Genomic DNA, 26,510 nt, shown 5'->3' with positions numbered 1-26,510 from the left:
GGGATAACCTAATCCTTTATAACCAATGGCTCTGATACCAACTTCTGTCACACCCCGACTAGCACAATGCGGAAGTGTAAAACGGGAATGTAACAAACACCTCTGATATCAACACATTGTTTATAAAGAAACATTACAAACTAATTTACAATATATTACATTTCTTCATTCTATCATTGTTTTACAGTCTAGGCGATACAAACAAAACTAGTTCGTTAACTAAACGTTCTTACTACTAACACCCTTGCTTCTATTCACATAGCATCGACCACACACTTCAGGCAAGTAACAGATCACCAAATTACTTCGATTTAGGTACACCTGAAAAGCAGTTTAAAACGGGTCAACTACTAGAGTTGGTGAGTTTCACGAGTTTCAAGAAAATAATAATGAGTGTTCACAAGTCAACACTTGTAATCATGAAATAAGTATGTATGTATGTAAATGATGTATGTGATGTAATTATGCTAAGCTACAGTGAAGCCTTGACTGTATGTTCTGCGTGCATCCATTTCCCACGCTCTATCAACCATTGTGGCCCCTTTCCGCCCACAACATGCCCCGGTAGCTATGTCTAACACTACATAGCCTGTTTGTATAAATATGGTCATGTGCAAACGGCGCTATGTGACACGGCAACCAGGCCGATTCCGTTTGGGTTTGTCAAACCAATAGTACTATTCACAAGCCACCGGCTCGAAGTTAATCACTGTGATCGTGGGACTTTCATGTGTTAGCACTTAGATAATTCACATCAGTACATGTTTCAGGTATGTATATGAAATCAAACATGCTTTTCACCACAAAAGTTCGCAAAACAGTTTAAAAGTGGGGTCATGAAACTCACGGTTTAGTCGATAATCAGTACTGTATCAGCTCGTTGTTCGTTTGCTCTGCTATCAGTAGTCCCTATAATCAATATTATAATAATATTAATATTTTAATATTATTAAAATCTCAATACTAAACTGGACTGTATAACTAATCTGGGTGTAGCTGGAACGCCCAGAAAGTGGCAATAGGCTTAGGTTGTGATGTTGTTCAATGTCTAATACTCAAAACCGAACTTGGCTCAGATTCCCGTTTTCCCAGCTGGGCCAAGTTGTTCGTTTACGCGTTCAGAAAACAGTTATGGGAAAATAAGCTTGGGTAAATGTATTGGTTAATAAAATGATTAAGTTATAAAGAAAGATCACATACTTGGGTCCCGGATTGGCCACGGGGCCCGTTTCTGTATATTCAGTTTGATTTGAGAAGAAACACGCACAATCCACCCGGATTGTCTAGGTTTCTCATAGAAAAGTTCATTTTCACTTAATTAGTCCAAACATATGATTTTTGATCACTCTTGGTGTTTTGATTTTCCCGCAGGTTTACTAGTCGCGAACTTGCCAGTTGTTATAAAAACTGAATTTGTTTAATATTCAGATTAACATAATTAATTAACCGTTAATCATTAAATTTTGAAAATTTAACCACTTATCAATTAAAATATGTAGATTTTTATAAAAATATTTCTTGAATTTATTTACTGATTTATTAATTTATAAAAATTCATTTTATCAACTATATTTCGTTTGAAAATCGTCCGTTTACCCCAAACAATTTCCAAATTCGTCCGTATACTCAAATCACGTCCCAAAACAACCTGTATCAATTCCAGAATGTAAAAAGCTCGTGCAATATTCTTTTCGGCCCAAATTCGGCTGTAAAAATTCACACGAACGCAAATAAACAAAACACCTTTAAACTTCTCTAAATGATCCCAAAATTCATATGTGATCAAAATACATCAAATCTGAGTTCCCAGAAAAATTTCATAATTTTTGAAGTATTTTAGCTATTTTTCCCAAATAAACGTCCCAATTCGGTAATAAATTCGCAAAATATTCTCGGATGGTCGAAAAATTACCAAATTTGAAAAGGGACTCATTGACATGGTCCCTGATGTCCCTGAATAATTTCAAGTCCTAAAAATATGCACATCACAACCTTAACCTAAATAGCCCGTAAGCGAGTGTTTCAGCATTACCTTAGCGGGTTTGGCTCGTTTCCGACCTTTTAATCATATTTTCAGGTTCTTGTGCTTCTAAGCATGCTAGGTACATGTCCTATATCACAAACCAAACAATATTTCATCAACATAACTGTGACATTCATCAATTTCGGGTGTTGTTTGTATTCGTTTTTGTATTTGTTTATTATGTAAACCGACCCGATTTGTAAACCGAAGCTTATGTTATAATCAAAATGATGGATTTATGTTACAATATTGTTTCACACTTGTTGGGTCTTGATAACATCCTATTTTTATTTTTATTTATTTATTTATTTATTTTTTTGTTGTTTTGTGTTTCTGTCTTGATCCATTTTGCATGAAAACTCTTGTGTCTCACACCCATATTTGACCACCAACATTACCCTATATATACACCACCTTTCCTCTTCATTTTCCCTTGCTACAACTCCAAAAAAAAAAAAAACTCTCTCAAACATCAAAGATTCAAGGTTATCTTCTTAAGTGTTCTTGAAGGATTTTGGTCTTTCATCTTAATTAGTTTATGTAGCATTATTAATACTTGTTTATGGTTGTGCAACATATATATAATATACACCCCTTGTTTACCTTTGGTAGTTACTTCTCCGATTCCGGTCGGTGAGGTTTCGGACCCCATAAGGCAAGGCTTCATGGAGGACTTCGTGTCCTTGATATATATACATCTATATAACTTGTTCATACATATTAATCTTGCTTATTTTAGTTTGTTGGTCATGTTTACAAGTTCCATGGTTATGGGTTTTTAAAAGTCTATGCTTCGGTTTAATCGTAAATAGCTCTAAACCGTAAACCGAACTTTGTTACTAGTTTTGTTTGTTTAAACATACTTAGTGTTAGATCTAAGTTTCTAAAATCATTTTTGCAAATTCTATGGTTATGGGTTTGTAGAATCTTACCTCGGACTTAACCCGAAACACGATCCGAACCGAACACTCAACTTTTGTTTAAAGACTTTATTGTTAACTTTTGGTATTTTTTTATTTGTACATTATTATACAAGTTCTTTAGTGTTTGGACATGTGGAAACCATCTATGAACTTGTTGTGAGATGGAAACCGAACCAAACCGATTCTTGCTCGCTTAAGACACACAAGTGTGTTTTTTTAGCCATCAAGACTTGTATATTTCTTTAAAAACAGTTACAAATTGATTTTTAAATATTTTCTTAAGTACTTGGAAATGTTGGATCCAACTTGATCTCATAACAAAGTTTGGACCGACAAAACCGAACACTCGCTTAACGTGCGTTGTTAGTTCTAAAACAATGGAACTACATACTTGGTTAAGTCTTATTAAATTTTATTGAGTTATCTCATAACATTCAATATTTTGGAAAGTTGAGTTTAGGTTTGACCAATTATCAAGACCCGAACCGACAACCCGAACACTCGATAAAAAAAACCCGTTTTAGTATCTTTATTCCAAAGGGATTTGCATTCTTGCATTTTACCCACCTTATTACTTAACATAGGTTGAGTAAATATTAAGGTTAGATATACTTTAACCCGGTTTCGAGCAAACTTACATTTTTAAAGGGTTATTATTATAAATTCTTAAATAGTCACATTTTAAACCTTGAACTTTAATTATTTACATTTCTCAACATTTATTTTGTTTAAAGACCTTCAAGACAACCTTTCTAAATTCAAGACTTCTTTTCTTTTTAGGCATTGTGCGTTAAACTCGTCGTTCCGACAAATCTCCAAATTATCATCTTTCAAGTTTACCACTTGAAGGTGAGTACTTCATACCCCATTTTCCATCTTTTACTTTGGGGGTGACATTTCATACTTATTCAACAAAATGCTTTATATTTGAATCTTAAACCACAAACGTAGTTGTATACATTACCTAAATAATTGCTCGATTTGGTGTTCTATGCTTATATGCCTATGTGTTTATCGCTTTTGGTTGGTGGAACTATAAAATCCTAGACTGTTTGGCATCCCCTTATAGCAAGGTGTCGTTAACGTAATGCAATTAACGATAACTATAAAATCCTAGACTATTTGGCATCCCCTTATAGCTAGGTGTCGCTAATGTGTTTAGCGATATCTATTTATCCAAATTACCACTTTTATTTATCGTTTCCTATGCAAGTTTTGTGGCTATCATTATTATATACTAATATGATTAAACTTATTAATTGCTCACCGACCTTTGTGTTGACAAACTTTATTTTATGAAATGTTGCAGGTTTGCATCTTGGTTGATTTATGATTGTGAAGAAAACGACATCAAAGACCTTAGGATATTAGTAAAAATGAACAATATCAATTTGCCATATTTTGTGATATCTTGTTTATGGTTATTTTATGGATAATTGTTATGTGACATTTTTGATGTTGTGAAATGAAATGAGTTTATTAAATACTGTCACTTTAATTAGTGTCATGTGCTTATGGACAATCGTTACACCTCGGCATGTTCCGCCGCCTTTGGTCGGGGTGTGACAATAACAGCCCTTAAGTTAGGGTTTCGGCTAGTGCACAAAAACGAACTTTTGAACCGTAAAAACGTCGTTTCAACCCTTTAATCCGTGTTTATGGCCAAAAAAAACTATCAAAACAGGTTCCTTACCATGTGTATGATCAAAACATGTTTATGGACCATTTTTAGGATTTTTACACGGTTAGGAATGATTGTTAGTAACCAAGACATGTTTTTATGGTATTAAACAAGTTTAAACAAGTAAAAAAGCTACTTATTTAAGCCCCTTACCTTAGGGTTTGAAGGTTTTTGGCTGAAACAGAGTTTATGTCCAGAATTTTCAAGAAATAATGTTGAAAATATCTTGTATCTAGTTTAAATGTGAAAGAATAAAAAGGGGGGGCTGCTGTTTGCGATCGGAGGTCCATGGGCCCATTTTGGCCCAATTTTCTGAATTCTCAAGCCCAAATACGAAAAGCCCGGTCCAAATTTAGTTCGGGTTCGGTTTTTGGCGCGAAAAACTTATCGGGTGCGTTAAACAGCGCGAAAACGAGTGTTTTTTGGCTAGTTTTGTGTAAAATTATAAAAACATACTATATGTTTGTAAAAATCAAAAATATTTTCACGGATCGCTTAAAACATTTTAATAAGTGTTTGGTAAGTCTTTTTCGGCTTATCAGATGATACAATGCTTGGTTTGTAACCATCTTTTGCGTTTAAATCTATAGCGGGTGGTTAAACGAGCATGTTTTCGTTTAACTTGTTTGCTATCAAACTAAGACCATATTTCTAATATTTTAGCTTGTATAGATCGTATATCACTTATAGATGGCCCCCCAAGATATCTGGGTCATAACCCGACCCGTTCGGTTAATCGTTCGTTTGTTATGCAAAAAGCGTTTATTTGCTTAATCGGTAAATACGTACTGAGGTGTACCTTGTTTTGGCTCAAATGTCACATATTAGGAAGCCATTATCCACCGTCTTAACACCTTTCGATTACCAATTCTTCCATGGTTTCATCCTTCCAACCCATAATTGAGCCAATCATGATGCAGGGGCAAGGCTAACCACTTGTGGCCACTTCAGGTTTAGGGTTTACATATGAACTAAATATTTTATGATTGTTAGCAGTATTGGGATTTAGTTTTGATTAATCTTTTGGTTGATTGAATCTATAGGTTTGTTTGAATTGGTTAAACAATTGTTTTTCTATGAATTACGCTTATCATCAATTACCTGGTGTGTGTTCATCAACATTTAGGATTAAGTTCTTATCGTCATTGAACCGTTTACCATTAATCATTGATAGATGCTAGATTTACACTAATAAACTGGTAATTAGGTAGACCTCGTTCAGTTGTGTCAATTCGTCGGATTAAGTTCTGTGAATCATCATAACCAAACTAATGTGTCTAGTAATTATTTTCATATTCTAACAAACAAATTATGTCTATGTGATTCCCTAATTGGTATAAGTTTAATCAGTCAGTTCATCGTATTACCTGAACCAGAAGCGTGTCACCGTTTTCTCTAATTGTTTTACAACCAAATCAATATTTAATCTGTTTGACATCGTCTATCGGCCTTTGCTTAATTAATTAGTGAACAATAGCACTTTCCACTGATTCCATGTGGATTCGACATTGTACTTGCCCTAGCTAGTAAAGGTAATTTTTATAAATATTTTTTATTGATCTTTCAACATCGATCAAAATGGCGTCATTGCCGGGGAATCAACGCGCAAAGTGCTAGTTTAGTTTTAGTAGTTTTTATTGTTTCTTCGTTGATATTATGCGGGGTTTGTGTGTTTTCGTGTGTACAGGGATTCTTACAAGTTCTTGCATACGAGATATTCCCGAGATAAAGAATAGCTTCAGTTCGATCTAGAAATAGAAAAGATAGCCAAGTGAAACCGGGCAGACCAGAGGAATGGATTAGATCAACAAGTAGAAACCTGAACATCCAAACCAAAGCTAGAAAATATGAGTACTCGGAATAACCAGAACCCACCCGTTAATCAAGCCGAAAACCTAGATTAACTTCAGAACCAAGAGAATCCGGTCCCACAGAATTTGGTCCCACCGAAACAAAAAGTGACAATTTGGTTTTATGTTTTTGTAAAAACGAACTAACGGTTCGGTTTTGGTTTTACATGTAATGAAAACCGAAAGAACCAAACCGAACCGAATTCCTAAATTTTTATTTTTTTATATTTTTTATTTAAGTAATTTATAAAAATTTAATAAATATGTAACTCAAATATTTTTGGTCAATGGTCAAATATATAATAGTCTATTAATTAGCAATTAATAAAATTATTTATACCTAAATTTATTATTTTCGGCTAACTTTGTCTTCGGACTAATATTCTTAAGCATAAATGGCAAAAATGAAAAAAACTGAAACCGAATCAAAACCAAAACGAAAACCGAAAAACCGAAACCAAACGGTTTCAAAATATCCAAAGAACGAAGTTTTGATTTTAGCCAAAAACCACACCGAACCACGCCACACACCTCTCATTAGAAGTGAGAAAAGTAAGTCCTTTATCAAACACTCTTAATAAATTTCTTTAAAAGAACATCCATTTAGTAAATATTTTTGTAAGTATCAGTCTTGATTAAAAAAAAAGGAAAACTTAATAAGGAGCAGGTTTTAGATGCTACCGCTATTTGTCTTTGATGCTTCCTTATAATTATAGATTTCTCTCTCTCATCATGAAATAAAGGAAGAAAGAAAAACCATCACTGATGTCATAGCTTATATAGACATGACGTAAAGTAATTTACCAAAACAACTTTTTCCATCTATGATTCTCTTCTGTTTAATACCTCCATGGCTAGCTACATCCCTCTCTATCTAACTCTCTGTTAATCATAAACTTGCCAACATAACTTTGCTATTATTCGTTGGATCATGGCTGTTATATTTGAGCGGTCTGTCAATATAAACAATTATATTAAAACCTTTTATAGTTATACCTCAATAATCTGATAAATTAACCAACAAACAAAAGGTCATTTTGTCTGTCCTTTTGTTTACACATTTGAAGTAAATTTTATGTTATCGGATTCCGCCTTCTTTTCATCATTTATTAGTAGCACTTCTGAGTTTTTCTTAAGTGAGACGTTAACTGGAACTACCTCCAATACCCGGATGAACCTTCATAAGACGGGATGCCAACCGTCTATTCAAAGTTGCATAAATAAGTTTTCTAATTCCTAACTGACTAATAACTGTTGTTTAAACCTCAAAATATATAATTTTCAACACCATGCAAAGGAAGTGACATTTCTGGTTTACCTATTGTGTCTTTGGTTGTTGTGATGACCCAAACCCAGACCCCACTTAATTATTCGGGTACGGACACTATGTATATATAAACCTATTTTTTTCTTTTCGTTATTAATTAGTTTACATAATATTCTGTCAGTAACTTAACTTAGTATGATTATACGAGGGTTCAAGTACAATATTTCATTGTCACTTAGTTAATACTTTATAGACGGAATGTGGGTTAACTACTACTTCTTAATTTACAAAAGATAAGACCAAATAAATAAATGCAGATTCATGGGCAGATCCACGATGTAAATGGGTGGTTCCAAGGAATCACCCGAGAATCTCCTGAGTTTCGAAATAATAATGTATTGGTATATAGAAAATAATAGAGTGAACCATTTATTAATTAGAAATGAACCATCCTAATCTGAATATAAGTTGCAAGTCTGGCGGATAAACCTCTAAGTTAGTTAATTGAAGGTCACAGCTTCAAATTTGTTTTACACTACCCTTTTTTTTATTTTTTTTTTCTAAGCATTCTTTTATAGTTCAAATCTGTTTTACACTATTTTTTTAATTGTTTTTTCTCTGCAGCTTTTTAGGGTTTCATAAACCAAAAATTTTAAACCAATATACAATTACAAACATCGTTCTCTGCCTCTCTCGCCTTTCTACCATGATTATGCAGGCGCCACACCTCCTACCTCCGGTAGTCCAGGCATCCGGCCGAACGATCGTATTTATATTGTGTAACAATTTCAAAAGATGAAGACTCGTAGGGAACAACTATAAGTATTTTTTTAATTCATAAAAACCATTGTATTTATATCATGTGTTTTTTAATGTTTTTTAATTTCAAATGATGGTGTCTTTTTTATTATTTTATCGTATTTTTATTATGTAATGAACCGACCTGAACTATCGAACCGACCCGAAATATTAATATCTGATTCCATGAAATTTAAGCATATAAAAATAGTACACCACCTGAAAAAAAATTCCTGGATCCGCGACTATGCAGATTAGAAAAGTTGTTTTTAAAAATAAGATGTACTTTATAAATATGATCAACAAAGATAAAAATACAAATTTTTTTAATAAAAAGGAATGTAATCACTAAGTGCAAAAATGACGAGCACGGTAACTTGGAATGTTAATCACTTTATCTTAGATAACAAATTAAGATTTCTAAACATGGTAGGCTTAATGAATTATAAGGAGAATTAAATAGGAGTTCAATGAATTTAACATTTAGTTATTTTAAAAAAGGTATTGATAAGCTGGTTAAGGTATAGAATAAGATTGGTGGTTCAATCTTTATAGAAGTGTGAAAAAAAGAGAGAAAAAAAAAAGAGGGGTATTAAATTACTAGATGCTAAAAGGAATGTTTAAAAAAACACTATTTGATTAGAAAACTGGTAATTTGTACAACTGTTAATATATATTGGTTTTAAATTTCTTTTCAATTTCAAGATTGAGATGGATGCTCCCATTCCCATATACTTCTCATTTTGTTTTGGTTGCAAGAAGAATAAAGTGATAGGACCCATATTTTAGTTAGAATTTAAATAGTACCATTAGAGGTTAAGTAAATATATTAACCAAATGACATTTTTGTTAAGCGGAGTTTTTAACGGTCAACGAATACTCCAAATGAATTACTGGCTAAATTCACCGCATCGAGATACACTCATTTTTCGATTCGGGAAAAAACCCTTACATAAGGCCAACACCCGTGAACACTCGCCCGAAGGCACGACAATACGGCGATATAAAATTCGTTCAGTTCAATGATCCAACTAGTGAAAGCCACCTACTCGCTTAGTCTCCCATCATCATGCTGGTGTCTCTGAAACTAAATTCTGTGAGCAGAAATCGAACCTGGGTCACATAAAACACCAAGCCTCTTCCTTACCACTCCACCACTAGCTCATTGACGAGTTTTGGACCGATAACAAGCTAAATTAAAAAACAGGATTATAGGGTGTATGTTATCGTTAAAATAAAAATTAATACAGTAATATTTGCATCTAGCATTTGGGATATATACTTCTATATAATAATTATTTATTAATATAACTTATGTTTTCTAAGAGTACCAAATTATGGGACATCTGTGAGATTCTGAAATTATAAAGTAAGATGAGTAGCATAGACATACAAAACCCTAACCCTAAAGAAACCGAGTGAAGAGACTGGACTCTAAACCCAATCTCTTTTCTATATCTTCACAAAAGACTCTTCAGTGCTTCAATTACCAACACACTGACAATATCGAATTTTATAATTATCACTATTATAATACTTTTACTATTTGCAATCTTATTGTTATTGTTTAGTTTATTACTTCTTTTATAAAATTTAGGCAAGAAACCTTATCCTTTCTCCTTTTGGAGTTTAATCATGTAAAACCAGATGATGATATGATCCGGACTAAAATATCTTCTTGCTATTTTAAAAGGGGTTTTCTAGAAACACTAAATACTCTTCAATGTTATAAAGTTATACGGGGGCTATACCCTGCCCATATAGTCTTATATAGGGCTTATAAAGTGTGTCCCTAGTATAACCCCTTTAAGAACCTTTCATTTAGAGAACGAGAATTGCCTCTTAACAAAAACCTTAAGAAATAGACAAAGACGGCAATTTAACAGTAACAAATATAGCGACAAACAAAAAATGATCGCAAAGTAGCGTTCGACATGGGGTGAAACTAGTGACTAGATTAGCAATCGTAAAGAGATAGTCGCAAATTGTTTTTAGGTTATTTGGTTTTTAATTGTTTCATAAAAACTTTAAAACATATATAAAAATATGTTTTAATAATTTATTGAAACTGAACTTAAAAGTTGTGTAAATATTACAAATAAAAATTGAATAGTATAATGTCATGTGAGTATATTTAATAGGATAAAAGAAATATAATATTTATTAAAAGAGAAAAAAACAATATAAAATACTCCTTTAGGAATTTTATGACTATTCACAAATAGAAAAACCAACCTACTTCTAAATTGGCTGGTACTTGATAAACACTTTCGTATAAGATAATATTATTAACTTAAATTTCAATGTAAAAAAATATTCTTAATATATAAAAGAATATATATAAAAATAAAAATAATTTATATCTCTAGAAACACTACATCAACATGTTCTTGACCTAACCACTAAATCGGGTCACACGCGCGTTCAACCATGACACGCCAAAAACGAAATTGGTCCCAGTGTTGATTCAGACCATGCGAACTAAACTGACGATGGGACTGGTTGCCTATCCAATTGGCTACCAAGTTTTAACAAGATTGTGCATAACATAGAGAATGTACATACGTATGATGTAAACATGGTTTTTGGACAAGTCTAAAACATAAATCCAAATAGATACACAAGTTGCATGTTATATGACTATAGAGGTGATTTTCTAGTACTTTCTACAATATTGCAACCCGGCTACTTTTATGAATTGTGACTTCATACTTTAAACCATTAAATATGCATGGTACTAGTTTGTATATGTAATACGTGTCTGTAAATCCTTAAATAACGGCTCATGTCACTATATTGATATCTATAGGTTGAAGATAACTCATGTAACGTTTCCGACATGAAAATCTAGAAATCCAACAAACGATCTAAGGATTTTTAATATAGTAATAAACAAAACTCTTAGGTTTCTAAATATAGAAATTGAGCAGTGGAGCCAACGTGTGTGAATTTATTGATGATATAGTTTGTGATCCAAAATAAAGATGGCACCCTAGATGCTTTGGCTTGTAGTTGATGACTTGGAAATTTATTCTTTTACGTGAAATGAATTGACACCTTATTTGTTACCATTCTAATATTGCATTCGTACCCAAATGAAAAAAAACATTTTTTAAAGTCAAATCATGATACAAGACAAAAGAAACTACAAAACAAAAGAAAGAAATTCAACAAATAAACATTAATTCAACAAATAAACATTAATTCAACAATTTGTTTTTGTCATCATGCATAACTTGATACATAACTTGATTATGTTATTGTAAAACTAAAAACTTCGAAGTCTGATGGTGAAAGTGAATCGTGTCGGTAATTCATTGATGAAACTCTGTCGTAAATCATGATAGGGTACAAAGTTTGTGAAAGGTTTACCGACACACTTTACCGAGGGATTACTGAGATATGGTACACCAATAGATTACTGATGGAATATTTTGGCAGCTTAGATGGCAATATCACGAAAGGATCGATGACATAAATTACATCGATCAATCAACAATGAAATATGTAGAATTCTGAAACAAAACTAACGACCCTATGCAAACTCATTTGGTAATATTTAATTCTAAAATCACCAATATTAGCAAACTAGTTATCACTAAATATAGATGTTTGTGTAATCATGTGAAAACATGGAGTTTAAGGAGACGAAGAAAACGAGGAGTATTTAAATGTATCACAATATTTATTTGAAAACAACTGATGTTTGGTTACGATGTACACTAATTTTTGTTTGTTTTATGAGCATCTGTCGTATGATGGTACCCATCGACAAATGATTGAAAAGTTTGAGCTTGGAATCTTTTGAAATGTTATCTTTATAATTATTGATGGATTAAATGGAAAAATCCGTCGAGAAATTTTCCCACTAACAAACGAGCAACAAGTTTTTACGCCATCATTATCTGAAATCTTATCTTTAATGTTAGTGACAAATTTATAAGGGAACACCCACTAAAAATCTAAAATGTGGTTTCCACGGATAGTGGCAAAATTTGGAATTACCCATGTAGGTGTTCTCTCGATGACCTTTCAGTGATAGTCTTTGTTTCAGGTTTAGGCCATGCATCGGTGATCCGTTGATAATTACAAACGAATATCTATCTATTTTACTTTTTTTTAGAATTTATCATAAATTACCTACTCATAATATCACTATTTTATGTGATTATGTATTATCTCATAGTTCAATTGGACATGTAGGTTATTTTCTAATTTCATAATTAGTGTTTTTGATAATTCTAACAAGGTACCATTATTCAACTTTAAAGATTAACATTAGGCAAAACTAGCTGGTGGCTGTTAACTGTAAGCTGTAAGCTGTAGTTTTTTAGACGTATTTAGGTGTTTTGTAGAGTAGTTGGAGCTTTTAATAAAAGTAGTTGGGTGCTCGCGTGGTGCATTGAGGTGGGCGCGCAACCTAACATCAACCGCATAATCAATGCCGGTACATGATTCATCTGATGATAATGCACACATAACCCGATTGTAGACGTGTAATTCGTGCAAAGGCAAAGCGTGTAACTGGTGACGAAAATCAAGAAGCAAAGCTGAAATATACAGTAATTTCAAATAGATAATTTTTTAAACCAACCTGTTTTGATCCGAATCCCGTTCCAACCCACTATTCTAATCTGAAACATGCTCTGAACAGACCCCTTTTAACTCAAAACCGTACCGACATGAAGCGAACTAAATTAACCCTTTTTGTATAAACTCGTTCCGGCCCTAATTTGGTCTTCCACATGACCCGAGCTCGCCTGAGTTTATGGCATTCGTCATTTTCAATGCACATTTGTACTCGTTTTGTATTGTAAACCCAACCCGTTTTGACTTTAGGATCATTAGATATTAATAAAACCAAAGAATTTTATGTTATAATCATGCTTTATACTTGAGATTTCGTTCCAAAGTCTTTAACGGTGTGTAAAACGCTTATTTTGTACTCAAAATGACTTAAAACGAACTACAGGGACTAAAATTGCCAAAAAAAGCAAAGTTTGGCCGAGAACCCCACCTCACATGACGCGTAGGGCTGGCCTCAGCCCGCTGCGCCGTAGCCCCAATTTGTTTCAACAAAAAATCAATTTTTTAACGTTTTTTTGTTCGTTTAAGGCCCGAACTCGTGTTGTAAACATCCAAACCAACCAAGACTCAACCCATAATTATTCTAGAACCCTCCTAACATGATTTTATCTCTAGTTATAATTTATTTAAATAAAAACTCATTTCTTTTAATAAAACATCAAAGTGTATCATTTATCCATTGGGTAAAAGTTTAACCAACCTCTCAAACCCTAATCCTCCCCATAAATACCTCACTATCTCATCCATTTTCTCCCGCTCATTTTCACCCCCTTCTCCAAAAGTGTTTGATCTTGCAAGTTGTTCTAGACTTCTAGCTAGTTTTGCTTAAGTTTGACCTTAAAAGTCAACAGAACCGATTCTTGCATTTCAATCCGTTTCGGGTTTATGTTTTTTTTATTTTCAGCTGTTCTAAGTAATTTATGTTAAGAAAACCATTTTCATTGTTTAAGGTTTTTGGACCTTCAAGCACGTATTTATGCATTTTAGGCCCGTTTGAGTCGTTTTCTGGAAGTTTACTCGCTTAACTTTCTTGTTTGAGTTTAGATATGGAAATTTTATATTATTTTCGTTCTATGGTTTTGGACATGTGGCAACCATCCTCGCTCTCATATCGAGTCAAGGACCGAACCAAACCGAACACTCGTTTAAACACTTTAATTAACTTTTAAGCAACCATAGCATGAAACATTTTAGATCTGAGTTTTCCTTTATATTTTAGTTATATGGTGTTGGACATGTGGTAACCATCCTCGATTTAATACCGAGTCAATGACCGAACCAAATCGAACATTCGTTTAAGCACTTTCATTAACTTTTAAGCAACCCTATTGCATCAAACACTTTAGATTTCTTCATATTCTAGTCATTATATGGTTGATATGGAAGTGTAGAACAAATCTTGGCTTAAACCCAAGTTTCAGGTAAAAACTGAGTAAAACCGAACACTTGTTTTAACAAGTTAGCTAATATTCAAACCACCAAAAGTTCAACTTATTTTTTAGTTATGTTTTATTTTATATTACTTAAGATTTTGGAAGTGTTAGAACAAATCTTGGCTTAAACCAAGTTTCGGGTGTAAACCGAGTAAAACTACTTGTTTTAACGAGCTGGTCACCGTTCAAACCACCAAAAATCTTTCCAAACCTTTTTATCTCATGTTTCACTTTATTTTATTTATATTTCTAAGATTATGGTGTGTCGGAACCAAACTTGGTTTTATACCACGATCGGGCCGACTTAAACTCGCTTAAACCCGAATTTGAGACTTTAAATGATAAAAATCCTCAAACTTGTTTAAGCTACTGATTTTATTGAAGTTATTCATATATTTAAAATGTTTGGTAAGTTGGATGTGGATTTGCTACTTTATCAAGTCCTGAACCGACTAAACCGATCAAATCTTAAAAGTCGGATCTTGATGCTTACATTATCGGGATCATGCACACTAGCACTAAACCAACTCCCACGTAAAAACTTAATAAGGTTGAGTATAACTAAACATCAAAGGTCCGGTTTCATGTAAAGCCCATTTCATGTTATGCTTTTTTTTTACCGCATTTTGTAAAATATAACTTAAACTCCCGAAAACCCAAGCTTTATCTTTATGAACTTTTATACCAATTATATTCTCATCTTCAGGACTCATTATTAACTCAAGGTCTTTCAATCTAGGACACGCACGTTAAACCGTCGGCTCGCTTTCTTGAAGATTATTATTATTCTAAGTTTTCTTCATCGACATCACTATTTTTAAAGTGGGTAATTTCATATTCGTTTTCGCTTTTATACTTTAGGGGTAGCTTGCATACTTACTTAAACAAAAATGATTTAAGACTCGAATTCTCAAACCACAAACTCTAGTTTATGTGCTACGAGAATAATTGTTCGATTGTGTGTTGTATGTCTCATATGATTAATAGTTAAATGTTTATTGCTTTTGTTGGTTGACCTCATCCTCATCCTCAATAAGTATGATCATACGTTCCTCCTTGTAATTTGGTATCTATACCTATTAGAAAGGAGACTCATTTATTTATGATTTATATACTGCAATTGTTGTTATTATTTACTATTTCGCATAAGAGTTGTGGATTTTGCTTCATGTTATATATACGCAAAAATCATGGAATTTCTCACCAACATACGTGCTGAATATTTTATGCAGCATTACAGGTTTGATTATTGGTTGATTGAAGATTTGAAGACGTTAGTTTATTTTGGACCGTTAGGTTATTAATGAAATAAGCTATTTATTTTCTTGTACTTTATCTATTTGTAATGAACATGTTATGTTGTATTTGATGTTAAATGAAATGAATGAGTTGCTTAAATATTGTCACTTTAATAGTATCGTGCGCATTGTAACAATCACGAAGCGCCCAGGCATGTTCGGCCGCTTTTGGTCGGTATGTGACATGAGTCGACTTGTTGCCAATCCTAACCGGTAATCACGTAATATGTTAATTTTTTAAAGTTAAAGAAGTATAACAATATCATGCTCAAATTAAAGATAATAAAATGCTCGTTTTTATGATGTAATTTTTTTAAAAATATTAATGTTTGAAAAAGTTATGGCCTCTTAAAAAGTCGTGAGGTAGTTGGTTTTGAATAAGGGTTAAATGTGTAACTATTATATAAATAAACAAAAGTTGATTGAAGTTCAAGTACCAAACTTGTAAAATTACAAATATAAAAGTTTGTAGTTTTTTCTCAAACGTCTAGTAATAGAAGCTTTCAAATATAGAGTTTTTTCTCCTAACCTAAAAGCTTCAAGCTCTTTCAACCAAACAAAGTTTTTTTTATTGATCAGTATAAACGTTTTTTTTAAAGCTAGAAGCTTTTAAAAGCTCCTAAAAAGTCCCTATCAAACATACGCTGATGTTTGGGAAACATCGACTATAAAAACATTATAACAAACCATCCAAATTTCATGTTTGATTTCTTTTATCTGTTCATAGTGGTGCAAAAACAAGTTATCGCCTCATTCTAGCCTTATATTTCTGCTCTAGAATCATTTTGTCCCTATTTGAGACTGTTGGTCGTTGTTTCGTTGACCTTCAAACCATCTAATTTGCCGGGAATTTTTATTATCCTACTCTAGACAACCACTGTGACCGCTTCATTCCACCCTTCTTGTCGCCTTTATTTTTTGTCCAAGTTGTTTATTGTTTGTGTCTAGGCTTACCCGTTTGATTTTTTTATTATTTTTCGAGATTAAGTTTATATCCATGTACCGATCCATGTTTCATGTTTTGTTCAAGTCCAGTGATATCTTCAATGATGATTCAACAAATATACAACACGATCAATGGTGTTTTAATTCGGAACCAGTTTTAATTATAATTAAATAGCTAGTGTTTTTTGTATACAGTCCATTTGTCTTAATTAGATAGTCTTTTCTAGGTCATATATAGAGAATTCTAATCCATTTAAATATAACTCGCTTAAATATAAACTTAATAGTTAATACCGTGCTCTTACTATATTAATTAAAGAAAAGTTCCAAAGATTAATTTCAACTTTCATTATTTAGCTACTAAGAGTAGGGCTGTTCAAAACCGGATATCCGAAGTTTCAGATATCCGAACCTTTCGGATAATGAAAATCACTATCCGAATCCGAATCCGAAATTTCGGATATCGGAAAACCCGGATATCCGAATATCATCCAAAAAAAAACCTGCTTTAACACTCTTAACAATGATAAATAAGCATCTAACGAATCAGTACCAAAATCTGAAATAAGTAAAAATACTTGAAACAAATAACAAGTAACAGTCTATAATACTATAATACTTTATGAATTGGTACCAAAAAAGTGTGAAAGAAGGTCCGACGAAGAGGTTTGAGCCATGGAGGAGCATTTGAGCCGTGGGTACTGGTCACTGGGTGGAGCGTTTGAGGGTGGAGGGCCGTTGGAGGTTGGACAGCTGGAGGAGGGTGGACGGCCGGAGGAGGGTGGAGGGCTGGAGAGTGGAGGCTGTATGGATCTAGGAAAGTGTAAGGGTCTGGACTCTGGATTAAAGAAAGAAAAGAGACGGATATATTGAGAAATAGATATAGGGTTTCTAATATAAAATAAAATTAAAAAATATTAAAATTATAATATCGGATATCCGAACTATTCGAAAAATCTGAAAACTGGTATCCGAATCCGAATCCGAATTTTCGGATATTCGGGATTCGGATATCCGAAAATTCGGATAGTTCGGATACGGATAGTCGGATGGTTCGGATGCGGATTCGGATACGGATAGTTTTGAACACCCCTAACTAAGATCATGTTTGGGATTGAGTTTGAAAAATATTTATTTGCTTATTGGTATTTCCAAAAAGCCAATGAGTTAAAATATGTTTGGCAATCACAAAAATCTTTTTTGTTTTAGTTTTTTGAAATGGTTAAAAAACGGTTTTCTAAAAGCCTCAAATCCTGACTTTTCAAAATGGCTTTATGAAAAAGACAATAAGCATTTTCAAACTCAATCCCAAACATGCCTTAAACCCGGTTATATGGACCACTCTCGCCTAATTTTACTGTGTGTCATGTCAATACAACATTAAGCATCTCTGCCTTTCACTCAACCTAGGTAGTGGATATGGATGAGCAAATTGGGTATTGATATCGATTCGTAACGGTATCAAACTGGTACGGGTATCGAAATTGGTATCGATTTGATACCGAATCGGCACCAAAAAGTTTTGAGTTTTCGATGCCGGTATCGTTACGGTACCGGTATTTTCCGAATTTTGTCTTAAATTCTGGTACCGAACCGAACATTTGGGTACCGGTACCAAAAATTTGTGTTTTTCGGGATCAGGATTTTCGATACTAGTATGGTACCGATCTCATCCCTAATAATGGACCATTTTCACTTCACTCTCCACGATCTTTTTTTTTATTATTAATAACTTTTATGTTTGATTAAAAAGTACAAAAGAAAAAAAAAGCTAAAATAATAAAAGAAACTAAGAATAATAAAAATTAATAACTAAAAAATAAATCTCAAAAGGATTATGTACCAAAATTAATAAAAACAAAAAGAATACTACTGAAAACCAAGGTTGCAAGTGTCATAGCGGCTGACTGGAGAGTTAGGAGTATTCGGAGAGTACTCGGACATGATAAATATAAATAAAAGTAATTTTTAGATATTATATATGTGTCAAATATCATAAGTTTACTAATATTTATAATAAATTACGTAAATATCAATATAAATAAGAGAAATACATTTTTAAATAATAAATTATTCTAAAAATTGCTAATCATTAATTAAAAAAATGATATTTGTGTTATGATTATCTATTTCAAGATCAAGATTTACCCGTCTAGATCTACCAAGCAAGTGGATGAGCTCTTTGTCAAACTTATTGATAATGTACCATACTACATGTCCATCAAGTAGTTAATCTTGCCTAGAGAAAAAGTTAATCTTTTATAGTATAAATACTAGCTCAATGTAAAGGAGAAAATGCACTTCATACATACACATTCATAAGTGATACATTTCACTACTTTCTCTCTTTGCTAAATTTTCTAAAGTTCTCAAGTTTTAGCACTAGTCTTGTGTTATTTCTTGTTAAATCATAACAATTTGTTCTTTAATATTGTAGAAATACGAATTATGTCTTATTTTTTAAGTCAAAATCAGTTCAAGTTCACTGATTAGATGTGATTCTAGCAGAGGTTGATCACATTTGATCGATTCTTAGTAACTAGGCGGAGTTAAAGAAACTCGCATCGGCGACATACCTTGTAGTGAGTATTCGAGGAGTACTTAGTAATATTTTGATAATATGCTTCGTATTGTGTGTCGTCAACTGGTTATTGTGGAACATCGGTCTTAGCATACGTACAAACCATCTTGCCCTTATCTTCTATTATCGTTTAATGTAAATGATACAAGCATAATCACGTTTCTTAGTTTCTTTTGGTGTGAAAGCCCGTGCATGATTAGCTATTATATGCCACTGCTTCTTAAGCGCATCAAAAGCTCGTCTGATGTTCTTCCTTGCACTCTCTTGAGCGTGTGCAAATCTTATGTGTCTTTTACTGATGGGAGCCGAAAACATTATAGCAAACACAACCCATTCAGGGTAAACACCATCGACAAGCTAATAACCATATTTGTAACCTACTCCATCAACTTTTAAAATGAAGAATCATGTGCAGCTCCGTTAATAACATCGTTAAATATAGGTGACTAGTCAAAAATGTTAATGTCGTTATTTGAACGGGGGTTTATAAAATGTGTATTATATCCACAAATTGTGTTAAGCGACTTCTTCGACACCCATTGTTGATGAGGATGATCACCTCTCGTGTATAGGTATCTCCATGTTGTTGGACAATTAAAACACTCCAGATGCATACCATCAAGCTACCAAACGTTACCATGAAACCATTTTTCGGTTCATGTGCCTCGTATTATTGGTGAATATCGTTCGAATTTGGTTGGCTTAGATATTGTTTCCCATAAAGCCTAATGATAGCCTTACAAAATTTGCACATGCCGACTCATCAACTTGGGTGTTATTATGTGCTCCGTATCGAGCTGTCTAAGGGGTTATTTGGAACCCGCCACCTAAGTCACTATAATGTGCTAATCGATTCAGAGACTCTATTTAGGTTGTTTATAAATCTAACCAGATAAGAGGCTCCATGACTGATTCAGATGATTCCTTTTAGCGAACAAAACACACTTTTGTGCTAGCGACACCTCTTAATAGAATTATTAAGAGACTATCAAGCAACCCATAACTTCTTGAAAGAAACTGTAAAGTAAAATATTAATAAATAAATAAATTTGGTTTATTGAAAATCTGAAATGATTAGGAATGGGCCTTTGCTTACCTGTTTAACCAAAAAGGCTAAAAGTGAAATCCAAGATATCATATAATTTGGGATCTTCTTGTCTCGCCAATTTTTGGTATTTTCTTGTTTTTTCTCCGAGTTCTTCTAGAGATTAGATTAAATTAAAACAAGTTTGTTTTATGTATGTATTTTCCTCATGCTTTACACAAGTATGTTCTTTTATATTAATATATACTTGTTATGGGCTCAAATAAATAGTATAATAGATAGCTTTTGGTTGGGTCAAAAGGTGAAGGAAATAATATTGAGTTTTGGCCGACAACAAACTTTGCAATGGAAGTCATCTAATCAATAATCAATAATCATATCATCGTCATCCCACTATGGACGGAATACAAAGTGAGATAGATGCTTATCCTTTGTCTCACTGCTACAAACACACGCCAATTTCATGGCAGACAAAGATATATCTTCAAGTCTTGTACATTTTCACTTCATATCTTCTTTTAAACCTACAACCGACCTAGCTTCATGTGCCTGTCTGTCGCTTCATTAAAGCATTCAATACATAACCACTTTTAAACAGTGCATATGTACACAAGAATATAACCAACATGGTTTAACTTAAAAGTCTGAAATTTATACAACCATTATGATTCTCTTGTGAGGAGTACTAATAATAACATTAACATAAATATATGGTTTGCAATACAAAAAGGACGGACTAGTTTCAAACGACAACACCACTTATGTTTTATGAATTATTATTCAGATTTTCTGGATGACAACCGAGTTGGCGAGGCCAGCCTGCTCAATGGTCTGGGTTGGATCAGTGAGGACTTTGGGTGGGAACCCAACCGTCTGCAGCTGATAAGCCCTTGAACCATCTGGTCTGGATGCATTAATGAAGGCACGAATGTCTGCAACGGTGTGATGGCGGTTGAAGTGAGCAATCATTCGAGTGCCGTCAGCTAACCGAAGCTGAATAGAGGTGGATGGTAATGCGGGGTCCAGAACAAGACCGCCAGAAGGGGCGGCGGTGTTGGTGGCGGCAGTTGAAGTATTAGCGGCTGGTGCTGCTTCGTCTGTGTTTCTGCCTAGTGTTCTTCCTACTCCTTGAAATGCAACTTGGGGTGCCACCACGGGTTCCTACAGGATGAATAATATGTAACACAGAAACTTAATAAGAAAACCATAAATATTTATTTAAAGAGAGACTCACGGAACGGTTTTCATCTCTCCTTATCAGATTGACGTGAACTGAGGATCTTCTATCTACAGGCTCGAGCTCTCTTGGACACTCAGATTTCTTGATGCTCTGCACAAAGATTGTGCAAAAACTTAAACTTATGCAAGGAAAAATATATATATAAGGCGTAAACGAACCGAATAAACACGAACAACGCATGTTCATGTTCGTTCGTTTCACTTCAACCAGAACAAACGATCATACATGGAAAGTTAAATGAACAGAGTATTCTCGTTCCTGTCCGTTCATTAAGAAATGAGTGTGTTTGTATTCTTTTATGTTTGTTTGTTAAAGTATACACAAAACGGTTCACGAACGCAAACGAACATAAATAAACAAACATAACTGAAAGTAGATAACAAACATAATTATTGAGCGAATACCAATTCAAAGTAGATGTGAACATTTAGTCAAACTATTTAATAAAACCAGGCTAATTTCTAATGGGTGATATATTTCATAAAAACTAAACTAAACTATAAGGACCTAAAAACTTCAATGAATATATAAACAAACTTAAACAACTGTAAACTAACGAAGGTAAACGAACCTAAAAGAAGGAACTTCAACGAATTTGATTAAACAAGCGTTCCTAACATAAATGAACATAAAGTGATGTTGGCGTTCGTTCGTGTGCTAAATAAATGATCATAAACGAACCTCCAGCCGAATGGTTCATTGAACGTTCAGTTCGTTTACAGGCCTAAATATAAGAGAAAGCAATGTTAAAATCATAATTCAGAGGTTAGAGGTGGCCAAAAGAACGAAGAAGACATGTGTTCGTGTTTGTTTGTTTAACTAAATGAAAGAACTTCAACAAATTTGAATAAACAAGCGTTTCTAACATAAACGAACGAACAAGACAGTTCATGTTCGTTCGTTTAACTAAATAAATATAAAAGCGATATTGGTGTTCATTCGTGTGGTAAATAAGCAATCATAAACAATCCTCCGGCCGAACGGTTCATTGAACGTTCAGTTCGTTTACACGCCTAAATATAAGTGAAAACAATGTTAAAATCAGAATTCAGATGTTACATGTAGCCAAATAAGCGCAAGTAGCTATTTATGTGTCAAACTGGGTTAGGTCAGACTGAAATTTTATAACTAACTAATTTACAGTTACAAAAAAAAGTACCATTATAAAAGTAACCATATTTTTGATAAAGCAACTAGGAGTACGGCTTGTAAATAAACCAAATGAACACGAACAGGGCGCATTCGTGATCATTCGTTCAACTTTGACTGAACAAACAATTGAGCACAAACAGCTAAACGAAAGGGATTTTCTTGTTTGTGTTCGCTTGTTAAGAAAACTAATATGAATTTGTTTATTTATGTTAAATCGTTAATAGCATAAACAAACAGTTCACAAACGTAAATGAACATAAATTAAGCAAACCCGAAGATAGGTGAACAAACATAAACGAGCATAATTAAGCAAACACCAATTAAAAGTATACATGAACATCAAATTTTTGGGCTTAAAATGTAATATATCGAGAATAAATTGTAGTAGGCTTAAAAAATGTAAATGAATATATAAACCAACAAGCTTAAACAAGCCTAAACCAACAAACATAATGAACAAAGGGATATTAACGAACAGAAATGGACGTTCACGAACATAAACATATGAAAGGGACATGTGTTCATGTTCATTTGTTTGACTAAATGAACAAAAACTTTTGTCCATGTTCATTGTTTTATTAAAAAAACAAACTTCCCGCGGAATGGTTCACTAAACATTTGGTTTGTTTACAGGCCTAATTAGAAGGTTGTTAATCATTTTAACACACTTTAACCAACTTTCAACAATTTGGAAAGTTGCAATCGTATCCAACTTTTAAACTTTGACACATCTAACCCATTAAAGATACAATAGCAACAATATAATAAGCAAAAACTACCACCTTTGATTCAAGAAAACTATTAAATTCATTGTATTACCAACCTCAAGAAAAGATGCATTTTCAGGGTCATCCAACCGCCTCAAAGGTCCATCATTAACAGTGAACCCATTTCTCCAGAAAACTATGTTGTGGACCACATTCTGGGGTTGCTCTGCAGCAGCTGGTGCAGGGGCTGACTCACCACTCAGTGATCTTCCGGTCCCTGTAAAACTTTGAGAAGGACGGGAAGTTTCCATGGGCCCCTCCACACCGCCTAATTGCCTCGCTTGATTAAATATTTCATCCACATCGTTACGCTTGTTAGGATCCTGAACAAGCATACCACTACAAATAACATGTTCCAAATATCAGTAATATAACGAAAAACAAACTACCTCGTGTGAATTAATATTGAAACTAAACCATGTTACCATACCAAAAAACATATATCAAAGATCTAATCATAGTGCTCCGTAATGAAACAAAATTTACCACCAATAAAAAAAGATGAATCATGTTTCTGAACATCAAACAACAACCTTTTCACGAAAATATTTCAAAAGCTTTAAGCTTGATCTATTAGTTTACAACATATACATAAATCCAGACTCCACAATGATGAATTTCTGATTATTGAACCCTAATTAACCAAGCAAGTTTCTACCTTATAGTGAAAGTTTTGGAAATGTGTTAATATCGGTTTGACAAAAAAATAAGAATCTTTTTATTGCTAATTGAAGCCATAATTATAGGTTTTTAAGCTACAAATTTTACACGAAAATCTTTCAATTTCAAAAGCTTGAAGCTTTGATCGATTAGTTTAGAACATATACATAAATCCAGACTCCACATTGGTGAAATTTCTGATTATTAAACCCTAATTAACCAAGCAGTTTTCCACCTTATAGTGAAAGTTTTCAAAGTGTGTTAATAAATATCGGTTTGACAAAAAAAATAATCTTTTTACTGCTAATTAAAGCCATAACCATAGGTTTTCAAGCTACAACTTTTACACGAAAATCTTTCAAAAGCTTTAAGCTTGATCAATTAGTTATGAACATATACATAATTCCAGACTCCACATTCGTGAAATTTCTGATTATTGAATCCCAATTAACCAAGCAGTTTTCTACCTTGTAAGGAAAGTTTTTGAAATGTGTTACTAAATAAATTTTTGGTTTGACAAAAAAATAATCTTTTTATTGCATATTGAAGCCATAATTATTAGTTTTCAATTTTCTGATAACACTGATTACAATACAGCAAATTTGCAGTTGATGATCCTAGTTTTGATATTTCATTGTAATCCTATATGGTTTTGTTTAATACTTACAACTATCTACTTTGCAAGTTATAAATTACTTTGATATTATTATACAAAAGAACAAAGGAAAAATAATTGGTTTTTAAAATGAACTGTTTGGATACAATGATGCTGGTGCTATTTATTTAAGTGATTGTGAAAAAATTTACTGGATATAGATGCCAAGAAAGGCCCAAGATTAATAATACAAATTAATAAAACGAAGATTTTAACGAGTGCAAGGATAAATGTTGTGAAGCACAATCACTTATCAGATGTGTTTTTTATTATAATTTTACTAAAAGGGTATAATAGTAAAAAGAATCTAACTTTCTCTTCTTTTCATCCCATCTCGGAAACACATAAATAAAATGTTTAATTTCCTTTCCTTTTCATAAATCATCATAACTTTTCCTTTCGTTTCTATCCTGGTTCATTTTCCTTTCTTCTCTCTTGTTAAATGAAATTGGGGAACACAGCCAGTGACGGAGCCACGTATAAGGCATCGGGTTCAAGCGAACCCATAGTTTTTCGTAGTTTATATGTAAAATAAGCTATCGGAAATCAAGCAAACCCATAAGATAGTTACCTTATTGACAAAACAGCGAATAGTAGTTACAAAATACCCTTTTGGCATGGTGGTGAAACAGCTTTTTAATTCCCACAGGTCGCGAGTTCTAATCTTCCTCTCCTACTTTTTCCCTTTTCCACCCGTTCATAAATTCACCAAATAATTAATTTTCTTTTTCCTGGGTGCAATCAAAATCAAACTTGCTAGTTGCTGTAAATAATTATTGCAGCTTGTAAGTTGTAACACTTATTGGTTTTTAATTTAATTTTTAAGTTTAACTAATAGAGTACCATTAATCATTTATCATTTAATTTTTATGTCTAATTTTGTTTATATGTTTCTTAATCAAGTTAAAACGATTATTAAACTAAGAGAAGTTAGTTGCTTGTTCATGCAATTCGTTCACGTGGTTATTTTTTCATCGCTAAATAACTTCATTGACCTAACGTCCTAACTCATTTTTAAAGCGAACATATTTTTGCATCTTACAAAATAAGGTTAACGGAGCCGCTTACCGCGTTGATGTAATTCTATGGTATTGTATTTTATGACTCCACCAGTCCTGGCTGTCGGTTAGTAGAACTCCGAGTAACAAAAAATAGAGAACCCATGGAAAAAATTTTCTGGCTCCACCACTGAACACAGCGTTGGATTTAACATAATCAAATATAATCATATAAATATGCAGAAAGAATCTGAATTATTGAGCAAACTGGGAATAACCCATCCATACTATCTTTAATAAAGTAATTATATTATCTAATCCCAATTCATCAAATCACAACCCTAATTCCTTAAAGCTACAGTCTTTCCACAACTCTCGATTCGGAAATAACTAAGCACTGATGCGAACTTTAAGATAGTATAGGGTTATAAAGTAACAGTAATTGATTAAAAAAAGGTGTAAACCTCTTTTCGCCGCCGGTGTAGTACTCCTGAGGGCCATCGGAGTCACTGTCGGAATCATTGGCGAATGGCCGATTCAAATCGGATAGGGTCCGAATACCGCCGGGTCGACTGCTTGAGGGCTTCTTATCACGAGAACTACTCAT

The 26,510-nt window shown here is 33.2% G+C and overlaps 1 protein-coding gene across 1 annotated transcript; it reads right to left on the bottom strand.

The window, feature by feature from the left end:
* Positions 1-21,137: 21,137 nt before the first annotated feature.
* LOC143576534 (plant UBX domain-containing protein 4-like) lies at positions 21,138-26,510 on the bottom strand. Its single transcript, XM_077060602.1, has 4 exons — positions 26,368-26,510; positions 23,647-23,929; positions 21,666-21,761; positions 21,138-21,592 (listed from the first exon to the last, which is right to left on the bottom strand). The coding sequence occupies exons 1-4, from the start codon at positions 26,508-26,510 to the stop codon at positions 21,212-21,214; spliced, it is 903 nt and encodes a 300-aa protein (XP_076916717.1). The 3' UTR covers positions 21,138-21,211.

Source organism: Bidens hawaiensis, unplaced genomic scaffold (assembly GCF_021521415.1).
Source record: "Bidens hawaiensis isolate Kalapana, Puna unplaced genomic scaffold, B.hawaiensis_p1.1 tig00028236_1, whole genome shotgun sequence".
NCBI lineage: Eukaryota > Viridiplantae > Streptophyta > Magnoliopsida > Asterales > Asteraceae > Bidens > Bidens hawaiensis.
Note: the sequence above shows the minus strand (reverse complement) of the source record. Positions and strands in the feature narration are given on the sequence as shown.